Source organism: Montipora capricornis, chromosome 13, assembly GCF_036669925.1.
Source record: "Montipora capricornis isolate CH-2021 chromosome 13, ASM3666992v2, whole genome shotgun sequence".
In the NCBI taxonomy this organism is placed as follows: domain Eukaryota; kingdom Metazoa; phylum Cnidaria; class Anthozoa; order Scleractinia; family Acroporidae; genus Montipora; species Montipora capricornis.
Window position 1 is genome coordinate 19,568,589 of NC_090895.1, and position 24,386 is coordinate 19,592,974.

Below are 24,386 nucleotides of genomic sequence, written 5' to 3' on the forward strand. Positions count from 1 at the left end.
TTTTAGCAGGTGTTTGACAATTCTAATGTGAATCTCCATAGAAACGAAGGATTTTAAATTTCTATTCCATGTATTCCTATTCCGGAATACGGTCAATCGAACGCACCCTAAATAAGCGCTTTATCAGGAGCCCAGCCTCCATGTGCACCATATCTTTGAGTCAACCTCTGCGCGTATCCTTCGATTTTCAGAACTTACCCTTCAGCAGACGATTCACATTTACAACAATTTGCACAATTTGCATTCATTGCTTTTGCTATTTTTTTCTCCGTTAGACACTGACTTTATTCTGATTGGCCCTTTAAACAGCGCGTGCAGGGCCGACGAACTCGTGTCGTTCTAAAAATAGAAAGACGCGCGCAAAGGCTGACTCATAGGGCTTGTAGGCAAGCTCCTACTCTTGGGCTCTGACTTTATCGTTTTCTGATTTATATTTGAATCGGTGTTGCGATGCGAGCTGCGTTAAGTGAGGAAACCCGATTATCTTTGATCAGTGTTAGAGAAGCGCTTTGCTTTGTTTATTGGAAACATTCATCTCTATTCTGCAAGCCAACGTATCCTTTGTTTGCTAGTAGTAAAAGACACAGTTATCGTTTATTTTCTCCCGAGTGGCTACATCGAGCAGGATAAAAACATAAACAAACGCGCGCAAAGCTTGCCGTTTGACATAGAGTCTTTAACCCTGAAAATCCCCTATGGGGAGTGGTCAATTAAATATGTATTGTATTGTGTTGTTTTGTAAGGCCAATTTAATGTGTTTTATTTTTTTTGCAATATTTGTTCAACAAAGCTTAAGCACATGCTGACAAAAATATTGGAGCGACCGAAGCAAATTCATTTGGGCAGAGTCCATTCAAACGGTGCCAATAGTGTAATTGCTTCATGAGGCCAAAAAGGATGTAGAGGAACTAATTGGGTACACAGATAGGAACTAGGAACAACTGTTGTTAAACGCGGTGTTTAAGTAGGTATTCTTCACTATGTTCTACATTTCCGAAAATAATAAAATATAATAAAAACTCTATTTATATGTTTCAACACATTTTGAAACCTGCTCTCCACTTTCTTTTGCTTTCAGCAATGTAAATCACCTGGTCAAAGTAGTCGTTCGGAATTACCTTCGTACTTGGTCGTCGCTTTCTTTTCACTTGCAGCTCCTTCAAACACCCTATTCATCGCCGACACCCTCAGAGTATAAGTTGTGCTTCTGTTGAGACCGTCAACAAGGTATTGCCTAAAGCCAGCACTTGTGGTTTCGTTCAGAATGACGTTGTCATCATGTAGTATAATCAACTTGTACCCTGTAATAACACTCCCCCCATCATCAACTGGTGCAGTCCATTTTATTGCCAATGAAGACGCACGGATATCGTTGTCATTTGTCGTGAGGCTTATAGATCCTGGTGCCTCTTTAACAAAAAAAAAAATAATAAACAGAATATCACTATAGAGAACACTAAGAGCGTTGTCGATAATAAACTCCTTGTTGCATTCAATAAGAGTTTACAGATGCTCCAGTGCAGAATAGTCTAGCCACTGCAACATATTCTTCCTGCCCTCTGCATAATCATCTCTAAATGGATGGACTCCCAGACTTTTCAGAAGTAAGGGTACGACTAATGGCTGACCCCAGTGTTCTGAAATATGTGCACCTATTTTATGGCGGACTAATAAAAAATAAAAAAATACATTGCGATGATTTTCTTGAATTTAGCGATGGGCAAACTGTGGTTTGGAAGAGAGTCCTCAAAACTTATTTCGCAGCAGAGCAAAGAAGTCAGCGTAAGTCCAATCAACATGAAACAGCTGGCAAAAAGGCTGCTAGAGGAAGTTGGTTAACAACAATACAAACAAACGTGAACCAAGCAAAAAATACTGTTTTGTTTTTTTACCTGGTTAAGTAGCATCACATTTTAAATTGCGTAAACATACTGGTAATACTTTAAGTGACCTTATGTGTGTATTTTTCTAATTGCTTACTTATTTGGTTCAGTTGCACTAAGCGTGTAGCAGCAGCACCAACTACGTTTCTGGCTTCACAAGTATAATTTCCAAAATCTTGATCAGCCTTCATCTGTGCATCCACTTTTTTCTCTGTGGATGTTATATTTCTTAGCTCAGTTCCGTCTGGTTTTTTCCATGTGATCGATGGGGTAGGAGAACCATCTGCCTCGCATGATAGTAAGACGTTCTGTCCAATCCAAGACTGTTTTGTAAAGGGAGTTACTGAGGTTATGCTTGGTTGATCTGGAGAAAAAAAAATGAAATTAACAAAAGAGTTTTGTATAACTTTGAATACTTTCAAACTGATGAAGAAGTTGTAATCAATAGGTGAAAAATCATCACAGTGCATTGAATTTGGGCACCGTAAATATATGTTATTCACTGGCCGGGAGGTCCGTTTCGGGAAAAGTCAAGTCATCATCAGCAGTCTCTGTTTAGAAACCTGTTCAGACCAGTCCTCAGAGGTGATGCCCAAAGCGGAAATGGGCTGGGCCTGGTTATCTAAAATAGTATGTTTGCTGACCTTTGAGTTGAGTCAAAACTAAAGGAACACTTTTCAACGAAGGAATCCTAAATGGAATTGAATAAAAATGTTGTGCTTCTGTTGAAGTTGAACTTTGAATTAACTTATCAGTTTTTCAATGAACCCATAAATTGTGATTTAGAGGGAAGGAATGTAGTAATTTGGATTTCTATACGGCTCAGGTGATTGGTGATTTGCTCATTGCATATTTGTGTTTTGATTCCACTTGTGACGGGTTAATTATTATAGTGTTCTCGAGGGACATGACAAAAATGAGATGGCAAAAGTACAAAGAAAGACACCTTGGTTTAGTAGATAGTGTATCGATCTATACATTATCTTCTGGATGACAATTAGAAATCTTAAAGTGTACTGCAGCAGCAATTAACGGGCAACAGATCGAATATTAACTCTTGAAAATAAATAACCTGGACTCCCAAAATTTTGCAAAGGACCCCAAAATTTTCAAGAAGGGGTCCAGAGGACACCCAAACTTCAAAAGCTGGATACATCCCTGCAATATCACCAATGTCACGGTTCTTACACTTGGTATTGCAATAATGGCCTGCGACTTGGCCTTACTCCTTTAATGAAAGATCATATGATCAAGTTGTGTAGTTATAGTAACCATGCAATATTGCGAATTAAAAACCTTAGGCGCATACAGGAGCCCATGATTAAGTGCGAACAACAACCCTATATTCCTGTCACGGCGTTTCCACAGACCGATTTACTTAGTGTCCCAAAACTTCCATAGGAGCCTGTTACAACAAACTAACTTCACGTCATGGCGCCAATGAACAAAAACTGCCTTTCTTTGTTTGTTTGTTTTGTTTTGTTTTTTTTTTTCGAGGAAAGCTCTAAAAATAGATAGAATAAAAAAGCCCTTCCTAGGGTTTTTATTGGAGTTGTTCGCTCCTAGTCAAGAGCCCCTTATACATTTACTTCCTAACAGCAACGTGCAGGAGTTCAATTTGAATGCACAATAAGTTATGTGGAAAGCAAAGGTTGTTCACTTGTTAAAAGGTAACAAACAGGGAGAATGCTCACCAATGGGCTTGTCTTTGTTGCACGTGGGAAAAATATATTACTTCCAACCCTGATCTGTAATTGTCTACAGCCATTAACCAGACTCCATTGTTTGGTTCAATCAAGAATACACTTGTACGATGGTGAGTGGCATTAATATTTATAATCCACTCTCGCAATTGAAACTAAACTGTTTCTTCTGCTAGTTGTGACACTAGCACAGCATTCATTCTAGTAATTGCTCAAAATCACATTTAAAATAAGATCTTTTCATACAATCTTTGGGAAAAGTAGGTGAGGGGACAACACTGAATCAATTGTCTAAAGAGAGATCGAAAAAAGTACATTTCCACAAGTCCACTCAAAGACGGGGCCGGCTTTCCTCAAGAAAATTACTTCACTTAACCTTTCCTACAAGGTAAAGCCCAGTGTTGCTGCAAAAAAATCTATCTTGTGTAACATGACAGTAATTACAATTAGTAAAAGTTGGTGATACTAGGCACTTACAGTATACAGTGATGAAGACATCTTTTGTAGCTAGGTTTCCAACACCATTAGACGCAGAGCATCTGTATCCCCCTTCATCTGTCCTTCTGATGTTTGTCAGTGGCATTGTGACAATACTGTTATCAGTAAGTTTTATCCAAGTGGTGTTGGGAGCAGGGTTACCACTTGCTGTGCAGTTGAGGGTCAAGTCGTTTCCCTCATTAACAGTTTGATCAGCAGAGATATCAGTGATGTTTGGTGGACCTGTATAAAGTAAATATGAGAGGAACAACTCCACAAGAAATTAACCAGCATGGGAAGTAGGGCGAAAGCTGGATCCCCTGTATGCAACATATGGAGAGGATAATGACCGAGTCTCAGCTCAAAAGGGGATGCATTCATAGGTGCAGTGTAATACAAATGCAAACATATAATAAGTGTAAGTGAAATGCAAACGATATTCAAACAAGGAGCCCAAATTAGGTAGGATAAAATCATTGTCCGCCGGTGCTTCTGAAGTGTTTTTTTCAAGATGAAGCACAAGGGATTGTTATTTCAGTTTCATTTTTCATGGTGGTGTCAGAGAGCTAGGAACATTTCCTAATTATTTTTGTTATTATTGTTTTTTTTTTATATTTGTGTTGCTCTGTTACACACATGCTAAATGTATAATGCAAGCCTTTCTTGCAATAAAGAGTTTTACCATTTCTTGCATTTGCACTTTCCATTTTCCATTAATTGCTCTTCTCTAATAATGTATTGTAATTCACATAAATACGTTTTGTTGTTAATGGAATTTCCTTAACAAATTTAATACAAGGCTAAATATGTTTTTTTTTTTCTACTGGTAATCAATATGTCGTAATTCATTAACATGCATTGAGGATTTTATAATTATGCCTCACGAGTTTAGAATTGTCTTTTTATTTTCTTGAAACACACTGTCTAGAATAAACATAGTGTTAATAATAATTTTAATATTAATTAATATCACCTTACTCACTTTCAACAACTAGCTTTACATTATCAAATGCAGAGACACCAGGAGTTCTTGCATTAATCATGCAACCATAAACTCTTGTGTCATCCAGTTTAAGGTTATGAAGAGTAAATATAACAGAACTATTGAAAGACATTCCATCCACTCGTCCCACATATCGCGCCGGGGTTGAAACTGACCCTGGATTACCATTTGCAAGAAGTTTATACAGTATTTGGTCAAAGACGTAAAAAGAATCTGGTCGTGTCAAACCCCACGATATCAAACGGACATCCCCAGTGAAGCTCCAATTAAACTTGAAAGAAGAGCCAACAACTCCTTTGACCAAAGTCCCTGCATATTTGGATGTGAACTTCAATCCGTCTGAAATGGAAATATGTAAACCATTAATTTTGTGTAACAATAAGTAAACAATTATGTGGGTGGGTGGAATCTTACATTTCCACACACTTTATGGAAAATATAATTTACAAACAGTTGAACATTTGGTATGTTCCTTAATAAGATCTTATCATGGCATTCAGTTATTTAAATCATTTGTACACAAAGTCTGAAAAAGAGTTTACTTACATGTAAATTAGATGCAAAAAGTACAATAAACGTCCAACCCTCCTAGTTGTCTGACTGAACTGGTGCAGAAAAATGATCTTATTAAACATATGTCATGTTTCATATTTAAGTCGTAATTTGTAGCATTTTGCAAACCCGTTTAAGATCATCTCTTGAAACAATAGAGAACTTGAGCAACGGCAATGGCAACGGCAACGAGAACTTAACGTCACAAATTTGCATATTCAGTGGGAAAAAATAATAGCCTTTTACGCTCTGCACGCACGTTTTTTTTTTTTTACTTATTTTTTTTCTATTTCTTTACCGTTGCCTGCAGAATAACATCGTGAAATATCCACAACTTGGTAATATTAAAAAGAATGAAATAGTCAGGAAGCGATTACAATAACGCAGATTTTTATTTGGGGATGATTTTTTTGCTGGTAGTATCGAAAACGAAACACTCAAAAACAAAGAACGAAGCACCCAAAAGATCGAAGAGGAAGCTCTCACAGCTTGAAAACAAACCACTCCATTTTATTTTTGGTAGATAGCTTTGACCAGAGCAATCCAAAGGTTTGGGTTTAACAAAAGGCCCCTAAACGCCATATTAAACACCCACAGAACAAAAACTTAACGCATCTTGCCACCACAACTCTGGCAGCTTCTGCAAGTACCGGAGCAGAAATTACGCAAAGCAAAAGAAACCAAAGGCACAAAACAAAACAACTCCAGACAAAGACTAATCCCAAGTGACCAGAAACACAATGCTTTCCGGTACCTACAGAAAGACCCACAACTCTGCCCTCAGCTCATGAAGCCGGCGACTAACTTAAATGAATGAGACTTTTCACCACGGTAATTTTTTTCGTAGTTTCCAACCGAAAATTCCTTTTCAGTGGGAAAAATCCATCGGCAAATTCAAATCGGCTAAAGCTAACCGCAAGTGAATAAAACGAAAAGAGATGGTATTAGACAAAAATCACTAAGTCTTGTGCAAGTAAGATTTTTGCATTATAAGAGGTTATCAGGTATCAGTTCTGCTCAAAATGCTCCTGATATAAAATATTTTGTGCGGTCTTCTTGCGTTCCTGGCCACTTCCCTGTGCGAGAGTGAGGACCCTCCTGATGCTGATAGACTTGTTTTTGAACCTCAAGAGCTCCCTACCTACAACATGCCTACCTCTAATACAGCTTCCCTAGGACGGATTGACTTCCCTAAACCCACTGCAACCAATGCAATCACTCGAAAAGAAGAATCTCGCATGGGGTATTGGGCAAGGCGCCCTGGTAAATGTCATTGTGTCAGGCACAGGAAATGGAACGTCCGAGGAGGATACTGGTGAGGATAATTTTGTTGATGAATTTTGTAATGATGAGAACAGTGATTCTGAAGGTGACGTCGAGAAACGGGAGACTCTACCATTCAGAATACTTCCACGTGCCAGGTGAAGCTAGGTGACAGCAGGCCTTTTTTGGCGGACACCTGGGTAAGCAACCACATGCAGCTACAAATTATAATTTGCACTGTCTTTATTGCCGGCGTTCTCCAGTAATCTCATGTTTGTTTTAAGACTTATCATTAACTGCTTCTTACAATATATGGATAAATTATATTTTCCGTATCATAGTTTCGAGTGGGATTTTAGAAGCAGGGACTGGGAGTTTGTCCTAATTTGGACTGCGAAATTTCCTCCCCCTCCTTCATGACCCTCTTAAATCTTACTCCCGGTACTCATAGTCGAGATATGGAACCATCACAGTATGAGTGTAGCTCGGAAATATTACAGGTGTTGTAAATAATTTACGAAAGTCGAAAGCCACGAATGTAAGAAGCTGCCGAAAAACGATGAAGTTTAAGAATTATCTCATGAAGAACAAAACGCTTCTTTAGTTATTATTTTACTCAACATTAAGAAATTTGGTTTTGCCTCTGTTCAAAGCGATCTTCCAATATAATAACATGCTTAATTTTCGAGTTGTGAGTGCTTTATTTTCGACCTGGGGTGTTTCCTTTTCAATCTTTTGGGTGCTTCGTGCTTCGCTCTTCGTTTTCGAGTGCTTCGTTTTCGATACTACTGCTCTCGTTGCCGTCACCTCAGTCGTTGCTAAGTTCTATAATTGACTGTAATTAATTAAGTGCATTTTATGTCATTGAGTGAACTAGAAAAGGAATTATTGTTTGCTTCGCTACGTAGTCACTTGTGATAAAGATCATGGAATCATAACTGAGCTCATCTAGTGTTCAGACCATATCTGAACTCAGCCGTTACGGTACAAATGTCTCAATTAACCACATATCGTCCGTTTTGCCCAACCGGGGCGACATCTATCTGAACGAAAACAAATCCTACAAATTACTGGAACTAAGCGTTGATGAGTCGACCTCTACTGTAAAAAATTAAATAATATAGTTTACTTTCGTGTGTCCCGCGATGTAGTCACGTCTGAGAGCGCTTGACGTCACGTTATTTTAGAACAGTTGTAACTGCGGATCCAACTGATCGAGAAAAATGTTCAATAAAAACTTCAAATCATGACGTTTCTTTTCGAAAATTCATTTTATGGACAGCCACATAAAAAAGTTCACTCACCCACTATTTTCTACGTTGTTCTGAGTGATTTGATGGGTTTTTGGGAAGCTTTGATTTCCTCTTCAGATCCGACGCGTCGTCACAATATATTGTATAATACTAATTATATTATTTAACCATTATCATGCAAAATCGCGTTAACAGAGTTGGCTATGATCAGGTGATATTCAGGTGATATTCCGCAAGATAGAGCAGGATAATGGTACGTTTACTGGAAAAAAAAGAAAAAAAACAAAACAAAAAAGCTGGAGAAACTTCCATTTTTCTCCACGCCACACAAAATGACTTATATCGCAAGATATTTGTTGAGTACGCACGGCGAATATTGCGCGCTCTCTGACCATATTTTGACATTGTCACAATGTGTTGAATAATAATACATATTATTATTATTATTATTATTATTATTATTATTATTATTATTATTATTATTTTTGAAAACGCTTTGGATCTGAAGAAGAACTAGGAAAAGGAAAGGAATTTTATTTAAGCGTCTAGTCCTTCCAGCGGTGGAGCACTAATTGGGGACACTGTAAACTAAAATCAGCAATTAACGAAAACGGAGTCCAATGCTGGCTTTTGAAAACAGGGAAAAACCCGAGTTCAAGCAAGAACCCCTCGCCGTGCCAAGTAGAGCACCCATACATAAAATCAACCCACATATGACGCCGAGTCTGAGGATCGAACTTCTGGTCACATTGGTGGGACAAGAATGCCCTCACTACTGCGCCATCCCTGCACCCCAAAAACCCCATCACGTAAGTCACTCAGGACTATGCAAAAAATACTGGGTGAATGAACTCCATTTACGTGGCTGTCCATAAAATGGATTTTCAAAAAGAAAAGGTATGGAACATTTTCCTCGATCAGTTGAATCAGGTGTTACAACCGTTTCTGTTTCTATTTTTGAAACTTTCAAAAGAACGTGACGTCACGCTTTCCCGCATCCTTAGGGTTGTCTGCCTGTGGTGACGGACGCCTACTTTGGTGTAAAATTAGCTGGTTGTATTTCTTTACAAACCGTAGTAAAACGATCTGTCTTATTAAACCGCAAACGGAAAAAGCGAAGTACAACAGCAAGGGATGTAAATATTTCTAAAATCAGTGATAGTTTCATTCTGTCTAATAAAAGCAAATATTCACGCAAATCTGCGTATTACTGAAATTTGACTCTTTCCTATTGCTCAACAAGACTCAAAATCAGCAAGCAAGTTCGGGCAGTATCTGCGAATTAATTAGTGATAGCAACTCACAAACTGGCAAATAAAGTGGCTGTTTTTTTCTGCTTATGTACTGCCATCGAGCGAATCATCTTTGGTTCGGGTGAATCGCCGTGTGGCGAATAGGCTTTCGAGTGAATCGACCATAAGTCGGTCAAGGACAGGGGAGTCAATGTTTTGAACTTTAGCCAAACAGGATGCAAACAACCATCATCATTTTTATGAGTACATTGCTAAATGGTCCTACCTGCCACTTGAAGGACACAAAGAAGTATTCGGAAAACCCACTGCCTAGTCATCTTACTCGTAATCCCGGTTTCTCCAAATAAATCGGAAGTTCCGTTATGCATTGAGGAAGCTGCTTGATTTATATGTCCTTGAGTGTCCTTTAATGTGTCACGCCGTCAATACCAAAGTACGTAAATTAAGAATCAATGGAATTCAGTCCTTCCTTTTAAAGCAGCTGCAGCGAAATTGTCAAAATGTTTGCCTTCTTTTCAGTCCTACTTTTATTGTGGAATCATCTGGAAAGCTGATAACGAACAAATTTTATATCCAGTCACATTTGTGTCAGGAATCAGGAAAATGGTGAGTACTTCTCCACATTAACAACTTTTTTTATCAATTAATGTTTTGATGACACTACAAAAGAGTTGATCTAGCATGTGTATCAGAGGCTTCAATTGTTAAGTCTAAAAGTATTTTGCAGTAACCGCCGCGGACATTCTTTTGACCCGTTTGTAACGAAATTGTGCTGAAAGAAGTTTGTTGATATAGTTGTCTCTAATTAAGGTCACCCGTATGTTACAATGGAGCAAATGTCGCTGCGTAGGTTTTTACAAGTCGCGTGCAAAGTTTAAAATTTTATATTGGATAAAACGGAATGAAACGTAGTAAGATAAGAAGTTTACTTTAATGCGGTCATAACATTTAACATTTACTTAACGTTTTCGTCGACGTCGCCGTCTTATAACGAAAGTCCCTAATGGCGTTTTGTTACGCAATCGAGAGAAAAGGCAGGGGAATGTCAACAAAACTTGCGTGACGAGACGATCGACTTACATGTAGATGGGACCGCTAGCAATCAAATTAAGTTATCACTTTACTTCAAAAAACCTCCCTCAAAAACAATGTCATCAAATGACAGGTTTGATGATCTCACAAATTACTGCGACATTCCATTGCATTTAAAATTTCGGTGAATTACAATCTAATTTTCCGAAGCATCAAGAAGATGCCTTTTGTCTAAGTGAATTTTAATGTATTCGAAAGGCAACTGCTTAAATTAAGAAAATAGATAACTAAGGCAACAAATAGACCCAGGACCAAGTCAGCCTGTAAATGAGGCAATGTTGTCATGACTCCACTTTTCAAGAAAACCCGAGCAGCGGATTTGGGTGAGCCCATGGAAGTTCAATGATGCAAGAATGTCAGAAAATTGCGCACCCAGTAACAAAGCTGGAAACTTTTGACAAAATTACGAAAAATTGAAAGGAATTGCTCGTTCTGTTATCAAACTTTTGAAATTTGATATTTACCCAAAGGATAGTTACTTTGATATTATCTGCTGTTACTCACGTTCAAAACTGACCGATTGGACCACAAAGGCACGGTAGGGAAAAGTGGCCAACGTCATTTACTCACTAGCTTAAAATTTCAGCTTGTAAATGTAGCGTATTATGTAAACATTACGCAAAACACAAATTTCAAAGTCTGAAAGCCTTAAAGTGCCATTCTCTTTATTAATGGCATTCTTATACTAGTCAGTCTTTGACGCCCATTTTCTCCTCGAACCTAAGGACTCTCAAGATTAATAAGTTGCTAATCGCAGACCATTAACAGGGTAGCATTATTAAAATTATCCCTTTATTTTGACAATAATTTGCTAAATCATTTTTTCAGTGATTTTTTCATAAATTCTTAAATTGCTTCTGGATCACCGCAGTGAGATAAAATTGATTAAATTTTAAAAGAAAAAGGAACCACACTTAACTATTACGAAGTTCTTTTAAGATACAAGAGGAGAACTTGAAAATGTCGGCCTGACATTTTCAAGTTGGCATTCATTTTAATCTTAAACACTCTTAAGAATATTTTTTTCTGAGCTAAACTAGCCGTTTTGAAGAAAATTGGTTCTTATTTTTTATTTGCTATAGGTAAACAGATCAATTAATGTTAACTGACATAGTTTTGAAAGCCATGCTTTGATAGATAATAATTAATTAATTAATACATTGTGTTTAATTTTCTAGGTGTACTGTATTTTGCAAAGAAATTTCAAGAGTTGTTGCAATGTTGAAATATCAGTTTAAATTAGCATTACCATACTCACCCTGGACAAATAACCAACCATGGTCATTCTCCGTGTTGAAAGGTAGTAGTGGAATCATCTGACAGCAACAAGATCATGAATGGTAAAGATAACCAAGCCATTGAACGACCTCCAGTCACTAAGGGAACAAAGGTCGCTTATCATGTGACTTCAAGAACCAATGAAAGCGAGTGTTTTGATAGGTGATGTCATTTTACAATCTGGTATGACGCGACATCGTTCACGTGGATATTTATGATCGAGTGAAAACACATTTTTTGCTCCATTTCTCTGACCATTGTGTTGTGTACATTTGCTTTGAGTTTTTGAACCAGGGTGTTCGTTGCGAAAGGCAAAAAGTTGTTGTCTAATCGATCGGACGGACCAGAAAATAAACTCGCGTCGTTAGAATTTCACTTACGCCTTGTGAAGTTCCTTGAGAAAGCTCAAGAACAGTCGAATTGAAAGATAGAGAAGAATGCCTAATAATTTGCAGAGAAAAGGTTTTGTCGTGCAAGAAAGCAAGTGAAACGTTTAAATATCGGAAACAAACATGTTTTGGGATCGATTCTGCATCATGTGCAGGTATTTTATTTTGTTCTTTGATTTTCGTTTTTCTTTTAAATGTAAAAATACGTTATTCCTAAGTAGGAAGCTTGTACAGCGAGTAGACAGTTTTAACTTATTTATGTTTAACATCTTCGCGTAATTTGTCGTTATCTTTTTTCCTTTTACTGTACACAGCTTGCTGGTTAGCGTCGGTAAAATAAAACATACATTTTATCAAGCAAACTTAGTGTGTGGCGTATTGTTTTACGATTAAGTATGCTCTGTAGAAGCAATTTGAGCTACTAACGAAATCTCTTGTGTGACCGTTCATAACCGCCGCTCGACATCAAAGGTCTTATTGGTCGCAAATATTCTTGTTTTTAGCTTTGACCGCTTTTTTGGGAATCTGCTGTGGGAATATAACATTAACCTTTTCGAAACTTACTTTGTAAGGCGAAGATTAATAATCAATTTATCAAATGCCTTGTCAAACGAATACGAGTTGCGGAAACAAAATATAAAGAAAATCCAACCAGGGTCTCTGAGAGGCAGAGAAGAGAGACCCTGGGAACGAGGTTGCAACAGAGTTTGATTCCGCATGACATGCTTCACACTGAAAACGCTTTTGCGATTTTGCGCATGGCATTAACTTTATCTAAGTTAATTATTGTATATTCCTTTTAAAATTACGGCCGTTCAAAAATTACAGCTGCACTTTCAATAATATTGTAACTTGCGATCAGGTCCATTTTTAGCTTCGCCCATATGTTCTCTTATGTCGTCGCTCGCTAAAATTTGGCCTGACCAAACGTCTCACAAGAATTCCGGACGGTCGGCCTATTTTTGGTCGGCCAAACTCGCGATCTGATTGGCTGTTAAAACGCCGGAAGTTGAAACGTCATCGTGATTGCACGCAGCTCTTGCGAAGTCTTCGAGACTGATCCGCCACTGACGTACTAAGAAATTTGCTGTCCTTTTTTCTTACAATGACGTGGACGGTGCAACTTGATTTCATTTACATAAATGGCGATATGCCATTTGAGACATCTCATAGCTTCTACAGAATCGGCTTTGAATCTCTGGAAAGAGTGAAAGGAGCGATTCCGAGTTGAGTTGACTTAAAACTCGCATTCGAGAAACTAAAATGGCATGTTTCCAGAGAGACCAACTGTACAAAAATAAACGAAACTTTGTGAGTCCATCTTACCGTTCGTACTTCATCAAAAAAAAAAAAAAGCCGTTTTACTTATCATGACGTTACTGCACGCAATCCTAGAAATACACTGCAACTGAAGATCATCCGAAAAAAGTCACCAAAGAAACCTTTACGTCCCACAGGATTATGAATATTGAAGGGTGTAATAGATTTTTTTGTCTTCTCCTTTAATGGACCTCAAATTCCAACGAATATCTGACAAATCCAGCTAAATATATGCGGAACTCGAGGCCGCCCGACATATAATTTCTCAATCTCAAAATTCTGATCGATCTCAAAAGCACAAAATCACATGTTCAATACAGATCACATGCTCAAAAACATGACAGTCCGCGTGACAGAGTTCAAAGTCCTAAAGTCACGAAACTAGGCGAAAAAGTCTATGACAAAGGGTTGTGAGACGAGACCTCCGCCTTATCGTCCTTATCCGAGAAGACTAGAGAGTCTAACCATTTGCAGATGCAATTGCAAAGGCAGCACTTTCTGCTCAGTTATTTAAAGACCCTGATTGTTGGTCCGGCCGGAGTTGAACTCACGATCTCCCGCGTGACAGCCCGGTGCTCACCCAACTGAGCAACCGGTGCGGTGCGGTGCGGTGCGGTGCTTAAATCTGATTGGCCGATGAAGGACATGTCAATCAATCCAAAAAAGTGGACGGAAAGATTTTCTAAGTGGAATTTGGGCAGGCTCTATTTTTCGTTTTGCCAACTCCAAAGAACCTCCACGCGAACCTAAAATAGACCCTGATCGTTTTTTGTTATTGCAAAACACGTTGACATTTTCACTGTTGTTCTAAATACACAGTGTGCAAGGGTTTTACTTACATTTCTATTTTATTGTGTTATTGTTAACTTAGATAAGTTGAGTTGCAGTACTTTGAAATAAGAAAACTACAAATACTATTGGGTTCCAAACATGGCAATCTGATACAAATCTGCAAACTATGTATTATATTGACTGTCTCGTTGGCACTTAGCTATAGCTACTACTAGTATATGCATATTTCATTCGCTTTTTCTACAACTTGGAAATGATCTCAGGAAGATCGTAACGTCGTTTATTATCAGTAGTTTTTATTCTGAAATATGTTTCAAAAATGGTAATCAGAGGAAGACATGTTTTGAATTTTCATGTTACTTTCGCTATTGTAACAGCTTGACTGTGCAAATCAAAACAAATGTGCAAGTTTAAGTTTCCCTTCGCAATTAAAGTTTTCTCCTTTCTCCCGCGTGCGATCACTCAATCCGCCCAGCGAGAAAATAAATGCAGCACAAGTTTTGAGTGTGCTTATTTTTCAGTACTATCTCATGATGTCAAGCATTTCCATCCATCATTTGATTGTTACAGTTAAAACTTTTGATTCTTAATTGATTAATTGGGGGATGCCGGATAAAGTAAATTTCACTTTCGTGAAATGAGAGCTGAAGATTCACATATTATCTTGATGGATTACAACAGCAATCCGAAGATAAAACCTTATTCTAAGAACACGCAAACAAGGCTGAATTTTTCAAACACTGAAATACGGACTCTGAGATTCCAAATTTCAATGTCAGATTCACGAACACTGCTAAGTGGAAAATACACACAAGCCAGTGTAATGGCAATGGCAATTTTCACTTATGTCAAATTACAAGCAGACTGCGTGTAATTAAGGCGCGTGTAATAATTCATGTAAAATTTTACGCGTGCGTATTTTGGGCGAAAATCGGCCATCTTGCGCGCATTTCACGTGCCTGAAAGTGCTGCTATATCTGTGGACAGTACTGTATGACAAGAGGAGAACTTGAAAACAACAGGCCGACATTTTCAAGTTGGCATTCATTTTAATCTTGGCCATGCGTAATCAAAAACACTTAAGAATGGTTTTTGCAAGCTAAACTAGCCGTTTTGAAGAAAAAATGGGCATTAATTCTTGTTTCCCATGGGTAGACAGGTTTCCTTTGCTTTCAAGGCTTTTACTAACTATCCATGACACTGCTCTTTCAAATAGGAAAATTCCAGTGAAAATAAACAGGCCGGTGTGTTTTTTAAATCAAGCTTAAAACTTGGGTCAATTAATGGTTAGTTAAAACAGATGTGCATGCAGTTCTGAAAGGCAAAGAAAAACAAGAATCGATTTTTTGGTCATAGTAGCACTTTAATGTGCTGTATTTGTAATTTCCAGATGTGATCGATATAATTGATTAACATATTGAATTTAATTTCCTAGGTGTACTATAATAGCATTTTACAATTAAATTTCAAGAGTTGTTGCAATGTTGAAGTACCAGTTTAAATTAGCGTTGCCATACTCACCCTCAACAACTAACCAAACATAATCAGTTTTCCTGTTATTAGGTGGTAGTGGGATCATCGTACAGCAATAATATCCTGTATCATCTATTTTAAGATCATGAATAGTAAAGATAACCAAGCCATTGATACGACTTCCAGTTACTCGTCCGACATATGCTACTGGCGTTGCAGATGAGTCTGACCCAGTCTTCCTAACTGAAAGTAGAATTTGACTAAGCACTCGTGGATCATCTGCTCGTGCAAGACCCCACTGAATCGTATCAACATCCCCAGTGAAACTCCAATTGAACTGAAAAGAAGAGCCGACAAAATCTCTTACTGCCTTTCCCTGATAAGGCGAAATGAACTCCACCCCACCTGAAAGAGAAATAATGGAAATCCTTAAATTGGGCTACGGTATTTGAAATAAACAGTGTCTCTACTTTATGAGTTTTATCAGTCATTAATGATATTACCGGTATTATTCAGGAAGGTTTATATTTTTGGACTTTGTTAAGACACTAGTCAAGAAAGGTTTATGGAAAATTTTCAAGAGTAACAGCAATCTGACAACAGGGTTAGACAACTATAAAAATACATGTACTGTTGATGTTAATAAGAAATTTATATTTTAAGTTTCATTATGATGTTGGGGGCCACACACGGGGTGGTGATCCAGTTACAGTTACAAACTGCCCATCAACAGCAACAATTAATGATTCAATATAATATTATTGAATTATTGATTGATTGATTGGTAACACAATACAAATCAACAGTTGCCAGCAAAAGAACAAAGTATCTTAATATATCTTACAAACAGCCCATCAACAGCAACAATTAATGATTCAATATAATTATTATTGAATTATTGATTGATTGATTGATTGAGTGGTAACACAATACAATTCAATCGCTGCCAGAAAAAAAAAACCAAAGTATCTTAATATAAATACATGTATATTTTGGAGTTAAAAACTTTCAAACTACATTGTAGTTTGTTGATTTTTACTTTCCTTTGTTTCAGATGATGATAATATCTTTAAAACAAAGGACTTTGTCATGTTAAAAAGATTGAAATAGTCACGAAGTGATTACAGTAACGCAGATTTATATTTGGGGATGACGTTTTTGTTGGTAGTATCGAAAACGAAGCACTCAAAACAAAGAACGAAGCGCCCAAAAGATCGAAGAGGAAGCACCCTGAGTCGAAAACGAAGCACCTAATTTTCCTCGCGAAAATTGATTTAACCAGAGCAATCCAAAGGTTTGGGTTTCACAAAAGACCCCTTAAACGCCATATTAAACAACCACAGAACAAAACTTAGAGCATCTTGTCAGCACAACTCTTGCAGCTTCTGCAAGTATCGGAGCAGAAATTCCGTAACACAAAATTTAAAAAAGACAGAAAAGCAAACAACTCCAAATAAAGACTAATCCCAAGTGACCAAAAACTCAATGCTTTCCGGTATCTGTAGAATAACCCACAACTCTGCTTTCAGCACATGAAGCCGGAAACTAACTTAAATGAATGCACTGACACATTTCACCACGGTTACATTTTTCGTGGATTCCAACCGATAATTTTTTTTTTTAGTGGGAAAAATCCATCGGCAAATTCAAAAAGGCTGAAACTAAGCGCAAGAGAATAAAACGAAAATAAATGGTAGTAGCCAAAACGCGGGGCCAAGCTCCAATGTTCGCAAAAATTAACTAATTCGATTTTAAAAACTATGATGCCCCTTAAAAGCTTTCGTAGCTTCCGTAGGTACGTTAATTTTTTGACTAATTTCCATTATAAATGAAGGGCAGATCCCGATCATTTAATGATAACAGTACGGTAGAATTACGACAAAAATTGAAACAAAAGAATTTTGAAAAAGACACCCTGACCCCTGACTGCACGTGTGCAAGTTGAACAAATTTATATTGTAACAACTGTCCTCCCCTGGGGAAACGTTGCGTACCAATCCCGCACAAAGTTGTCGCTGTGTTGTATTAAACGATGGTAATGGAGGTGTAAATGGGAGCTGGGATTGACCTGATTTTTCGGTGGTGAAATAAGATTTGATCACTGGGAACTGGGATTTTGTTACAGGAAATAGCAGATAAAGAGTCCTTGGTGCAAATGGGATTTGCATTATAAGAGGTTATCAAGTATCAGTTCTGCTCAAATTTCTCCTGATATCAAATATTTCATGCGGTCTTCTTTCGTTCCTGCCGTGTAAGAATGAGGACCTTCCTGATGCTGATAGACTTGTTTTTGAACCTCAAAGCTCCCTATCTACAACATCCCTACCTCTAATACGGCTTCCCTAGGACGGATCTACTTCCCAAAACCCACTGCAATCAATGCAATCACTCAAAAAGAAGAATCTCGGATGGGGTATTGGGCAAGGCGCCCTGGTAAATGTCATTGAGTCAGGCACAGGAAATGGAACGTCCGAGGAGGATGCTGGTAAGGATACTTATGTTGATGAATTTAGTGATGATGATGATGACTCTGAAGGTGACGTAGGGAAACGGGAGACTGCACCATTCAGAATCCTTTCAAGTGCCACATGATAGCAGACCTTTTTTCGGCAGACACGTGAGTAAGCAATCCCATGCAGCTACAAATTATACCTAGCACTCTCTTTATTGCCGGCGTTCTCCAGTAATCTCATGTTTGTTTTGAGACTTATCATTAACTGCTTCTTACAATATATGGATAAGTTATATTTTCCGTATCATAGTTTCGAGTGGGATTTTAGAAGCAGGGACTGGGAGTTTGTCCTAATTTGGACTGCGACATTTCCTCCCCCTCCTTCATGACCCTCTTAAATCTTACTCCCGGTACTCATAGTCGAGATATGGAACCATCACAGTATGAGTGTAGCTCGGAAATATTACTGGTGTTGTAAATAATTTACGAAAGTCGAAAGCCACGAATGTAAGAAGCTGCCGAAAAACGATGAAGTTTAAGAATTATCTCATGAAGAACAAAACGCTTCTTTAGTTATTATTTTACTCAACATTAAGAAATTTGGTTTTGCCTCTGTTCAAAGCGATCTTCCAATATAATAACATGCTTAATTTTCGAGTTGTGAGTGCTTTATTTTCGACCTGGGGTGTTTCCTTTTCAATCTTTTGGGTGCTTCGTGCTTCGCTCTTCGTTTTCGAGTGCTTCGTTTTCGATACTACTGCTCTCGTTGCCGTCACCTCAGTCGTTGCTAAGTTCTATAATTGACTGTAATTAATTAAGTGCATTTTATGTCATTGAGTGAACTAGAAAAGGAATTATTGTTTGCTTCGCTACGTAGTCACTTGTGATAAAGATCATGGAATCATAACTGAGCTCATCTAGTGTTCAGACCATATCTGAACTCAGCCGTTACGGTACAAATGTCTCAATTAACCACATATCGTCCGTTTTGCCCAACCGGGGCGACATCTATCTGAACGAAAACAAATCCTACAAATTACTGGAACTAAGCGTTGATGAGTCGACCTCTACTGTAAAAAATTAAATAATATAGTTTACTTTCGTGTGTCCCGCGATGTAGTCACGTCTGAGAGCGCTTGACGTCACGTTATTTTAGAACAGTTGTAACTGCGGATCCAACTGATCGAGAAAAATGTTCAATAAAAACTTCAAATCATGACGTTTCTTTTCGAAAATTCATTTTATGGACAGCCACATAAAAAAGTTCACTCACCCACTATTTTCTACGTTGTTCTGAGTGATTTGATGGGTTTTTGGGAAGCTTTGATTTCCTCTTCAGATCCGACGCGTCGTCACAATATATTGTATAATACTAATTATATTATTTAACCATTATCATGCAAAATCGCGTTAACAGAGTTGGCTATGATCAGGTGATATTCAGGTGATATTCCGCAAGATAGAGCAGGATAATGGTACGTTTACTGGAAAAAAAGAAAAAAAAAAAACAAAAAAAGCTGGAGAAACTTCCATTTTTCTCCACGCCACACAAAATGACTTATATCGCAAGATATTTGTTGAGTACGCACGGCGAATATTGCGCGCTCTCTGACCATATTTTGACATTGTCACAATGTGTTGAATAATAATACATATTATTATTATTATTATTATTATTATTATTATTATTATTATTATTATTTTTGAAAACGCTTTGGATCTGAAGAAGAACTAGGAAAAGGAAAGGAATTTTATTTAAGTGTCTAGTCGTTCCAGCGGTGGAGCACTAATTGGGGACACTGTAAACTAAAATCAGCAATTAACGAAAACGGAGTCAAATGCTGGCTTTTGAAAACAGGGGAAAACCGGAGTTCACGGAAGAAAACCTCGCAGTGCAAAGTAGAGAACCAATAAATAAAATCAACCCACATATGACGCCGAGTCTGAGGATCGAACTTCTGGTCACATTGGTGGGACAAAAATGCCCTCACTACTGCGCCATCCCTGCACCCCAAAAACCCCATCACGTAAGTCACTCAGGACTATGCAAAAAATACTGGGTGAATGAACTCCATTTACGTGGCTGTCCATAAAATGGATTTTCAAAAAGAAAAGGTATGGAACATTTTCCTCGATCAGTTGAATCAGGTGTTACAACCGTTTCTGTTTCTATTTTTGAAACTTTCAAAAGAACGTGACGTCACGCTTTCCCGCATCCTTAGGGTTGTCTGCCTGTGGTGACGGACGCCTACTTTGGTGTAAAATTAGCTGGTTGTATTTCTTTACAAACCGTAGTAAAACGATCTGTCTTATTAAACCGCAAACGGAAAAAGCGAAGTACAACAGCAAGGGATGTAAATATTTCTAAAATCAGTGATAGTTTCATTCTGTCTAATAAAAGCAAATATTCACGCAAATCTGCGTATTACTGAAATTTGACTCTTTCCTATTGCTCAACAAGACTCAAAATCAGCAAGCAAGTTCGGGCAGTATCTGCGAATTAATTAGTGATAGCAACTCACAAACTGGCAAATAAAGTGGCTGTTTTTTTCTGCTTATGTACTGCCATCGAGCGAATCATCTTTGGTTCGGGTGAATCGCCGTGTGGCGAATAGGCTTTCGAGTGAATCGACCATAAGTCGGTCAAGGACAGGGGAGTCAATGTTTTGAACTTTAGCCAAACAGGATGCAAACAACCATCGTCATTTTTATGAGTACATTGCTAAATGGTCCTACCTGCCACTTGAAGGACACAAAGAAGTATTCGGAAAACCCACTGCCTAGTCATCTTACTCGTAATCCCGGTTTCTCCAAATAAATCGGAAGTTCCGTTATGCATTGAGGAAGCTGCTTGATTTATATGTCCTTGAGTGTCCTTTAATGTGTCACGCCGTCAATACCAAAGTACGTAAATTAAGAATCAATGGAATTCAGTCCTTCCTTTTAAAGCAGCTGCAGCGAAATTGTCAAAATGTTTGCCTTTTTTTCAGTCCTACTTTTATCGTGGAATCATCTGGAAAGCTGATAACGAACAAATTTTATATCCAGTCACATTTGTGTCATGAATACGGAAAATTCTGAGTACTTCTCCACATTAACAACTTTTTTTATCAATTAATGTTTTGATGACACTACAAAAGAGTTGATCTAGCATGTGTATCAGAGGCTTCAATTGTTAAGTCTAAAAGTATTTTGCAGCAACCGCCGTGAACATTCTTTTGACCCGTTTGTAACGAAATTGTGCTGAAAGAAGTTTGTTAATATAGTTGTCTCTAATTAAGGTCACCCGTATGGTACAATCGAGCAAATGTCGCTGGGTAGATTTTTACAAGTCGCGTGCAAAGTTTAAAATTTTATATTGGATAAAACGGAATGAAACGTAGTAAGATAAGAAGTTTACTTTAATGCAGTCATAACATTTAACATTTACGCAACGTTTTCGTCGACGTCGCCGTCTTATATCGAAAGTCCCTAATGGCGTTTTGTTACGCAATCGGGAGAAAAGGCAGGGGAATGTCAACAAAACTTGCGTGACGAGACGATCGAATTACATGTAGATGGGACCGCTAGCAATCAAATTAAGTTATCACTTTAGTTCAAAAAACGTCCCTCAAAAACAAATTCATAAAATGACAGGATTGATGATCTCAAAAATTACTGCGACATTCCATTGCATTTAAAATCATGGGATCTTCATGCTTTTCGGTGAATTACAATCTAAATAAAAAAGGCCAAAAGGCATTTTCAAGTACGTTATGTAAACTAATTTCGATATGTTAAAATTGAACTTTACGAAACGAACCTAAGGGGCGGCGAATGGTTCTTCAAAAACTCTGGGTCTCGCAAAATTTTAGTCGAATTTCACGGGTCTCGCAGTCTCGTCTTTTGAGCGGTTATGTGCGTCTCGCAGTCTCGTTTTTTTATATGAAGGTGTCAAGCACTTTGAAGTCTCGGTCTCGCAATCTAAAACGTCAAAATGTCTCGGGCTCGCAAAGAAAAACGCTGGTCTCGCCGTCTCGCGAAGTCTCGCATTTACCATTCGCCACCCCTAACCTAATATAGATGCTCTGAGGAAAATCAATGTATTTGAATAAGTTTTCCCGTTTAATTTGCTTGTTTGTTTTTAATTTTCCGAAGCATCAAGAAGATGCCTTTTGTCACAGTGAATTTTAATGTATTCGAAAGGCAACTGCTTAAATTAGGAAAATAGATAGCTAAGGCAACAAATAGACCCAGGACCAAGTCAGCCTGTAAATGAGGCAATGTTGTCATAACTCCACTTTTCAAGAAAACCCGAGCAGCGGATTTGGGTGAGCCCATGGAAGTTCAATTATGCAAGAATGTCAGAAAATTGCGCACCCAGTAACAAACCTGGAAACTTTTGCGAAAATTACGAAAAATTGAAAGGAATTGCTCGTTCTGTTATCAAACTATTGAAATTTGATTTTTACCCAAAGGATAGTTACTTTGGGTTCAACTTTTAGATGTTATTATCTGCTATTACTCACATTCAAAACTGACCGATTGGACCACAAAGGCATGGTAGGGAAAAGTGGCCAACGTCATTTACTCACTAGCTTAAAATTTCAGCTTGTAAATGCAGCGTATTATGTAAACATTACGCAAAACACAAATTTCAAAGTCTGAAAGCCTTAAAGTGCCTTTCTCTTTATTAATGGCATTCTTATACTAGTCAGTCTTTGACGCCCATTTTCTCCTCGAACCTAAGGACTCTCAAGATTAATAAGTTACTAATCGCAGACCATTAACAGGGTAGCATTATTGAAATTATCCCTTTATTTTGACAATAATTTGCTAAATCACTTTTTCAGTGATTTTTTCATAAATTTTAAATTGCTTCTGGATCACCGCAGTGAGATTAATTTGATTAAATTATAAAAGAACAAGGAACGACACTTAACTATTACGAAGTTCTTTTAAGATGCAAGAGGAGCAGTTGAAGATGCCGGCGTGTCATTTTCAAGTTGGCATTCATTTTAATCTTAAACACTCTCAAGAATATTTTTTTTCTGAGCTAAACTAGCCGTTTTGAAGAAAATTGGTTCTTATTTTTTATTTGCTATAGGTAAACAGGTCAATTAATGTTTAGCTGACATAGTTTTGAAAGCCATGCAAAGAAAAACAAGACTTGCTTTTTTGATAGATAATAATTAATTAATACATTGCGTTTAATTTTCTACATGTACTGTATTTTACAATGAAGTTTCAAGAGTTGTTGCGATGTTGAAATATCAGTTTAAATTAGCATTACCATACTCACCCTGGACAAATAACCAACCATGGTCATTCTTCGTGTTGAAAGGTAGTAGTGGGATCATCTGACAGCAACAAGATCATGAATGGTAAAGATAACCAAGCCATTGAACGACTTCCAGTCACTAAGGGAACAAAGGTCGCTTATCATGTGACTTCAAGAACCAATGAAAGCGAGTGTTTTGGTAGGTGATGTCAATCTGGCATGACGCGACATCGTTCACGTGAATATTTATGATCGAGTGAAAACACATATTTTTTTTCCATTTCTCTGACCATTGTGTCGTGTACATTTGCTTTGAGTTTTTGAACCAGGGTGTTCGTTGCAAAAGGCAAAAAGTTGTTGTCTAATCGATCGGACGGACCAGAAAATAAACTCGCGTCGTTAGAATTTCACTTACGCCTTGTGAAGTTCCTTGAGAAAGCTCACACTTAGTGTGTGGCGTATTGTTTTACGATAGTGTATGTTCTGTAGAAGCAACTTGAGCTACTAACAAAATCTTTTTCTTGTGTGACCGTTCATAACCGCCGCTCAACATCAAAGGTCTTATTGGTCGCAAATGTTCTTGTTTTTAGCTTTGACCGGTTTTTTGGGAATCTCCTGTGGGAATATAACATTAACCTTTTCGAAACTTACTTTGTAAGGCGAAGATTAAGAATAAATTTTAAGAATGCCTCGTCAAACAAATAGGAGTTGCAGAATCAAAATATAAAGAAAATCCAACCAGGGTCTCTGGGAGGCAGAGAAGAGAGACCCTGGGAACGAGGTTGCAACAGAGTTTGATTCCCCATGACATGTTTCACACTGAAAACGCTTTAGCGATTTTGCGCATGGCATTAACTTTATCTACGTTAATTATTGTATATACCTGTTAAAATTACGGCCGTTCGAAAATTACAGCTGCACTTTCAATAATATTGTAACTTGC

General features: G+C 37.8%; 1 protein-coding gene across 5 annotated transcripts in view; it reads right to left on the reverse strand.

The window, feature by feature from the left end:
• The window catches only part of LOC138028635 (tyrosine-protein kinase receptor Tie-1-like), a 62,637-nt gene that overhangs the window by 13,119 nt on the left and 25,132 nt on the right, over window positions 1-24,386 (reverse strand). For 2 of the 5 annotated variants that reach the window (XM_068876234.1, XM_068876237.1), the window contains exons 3-5: window positions 4,064-4,306; window positions 1,981-2,247; window positions 1,119-1,409 (exon numbers count right to left, since the gene is read on the reverse strand). In XM_068876234.1, the coding sequence (XP_068732335.1) occupies window positions 1,119-1,409; window positions 1,981-2,247; window positions 4,064-4,306 (801 nt within the window). Of the gene's footprint in view, window positions 1-1,118; window positions 1,410-1,980; window positions 2,248-4,063; window positions 4,307-5,045; window positions 5,406-9,652; window positions 9,780-15,779; window positions 16,137-24,386 lie in introns of those variants that run through there. The other 3 variants (XM_068876236.1, XM_068876233.1, XM_068876235.1) reach the window with 3 other exon arrangements.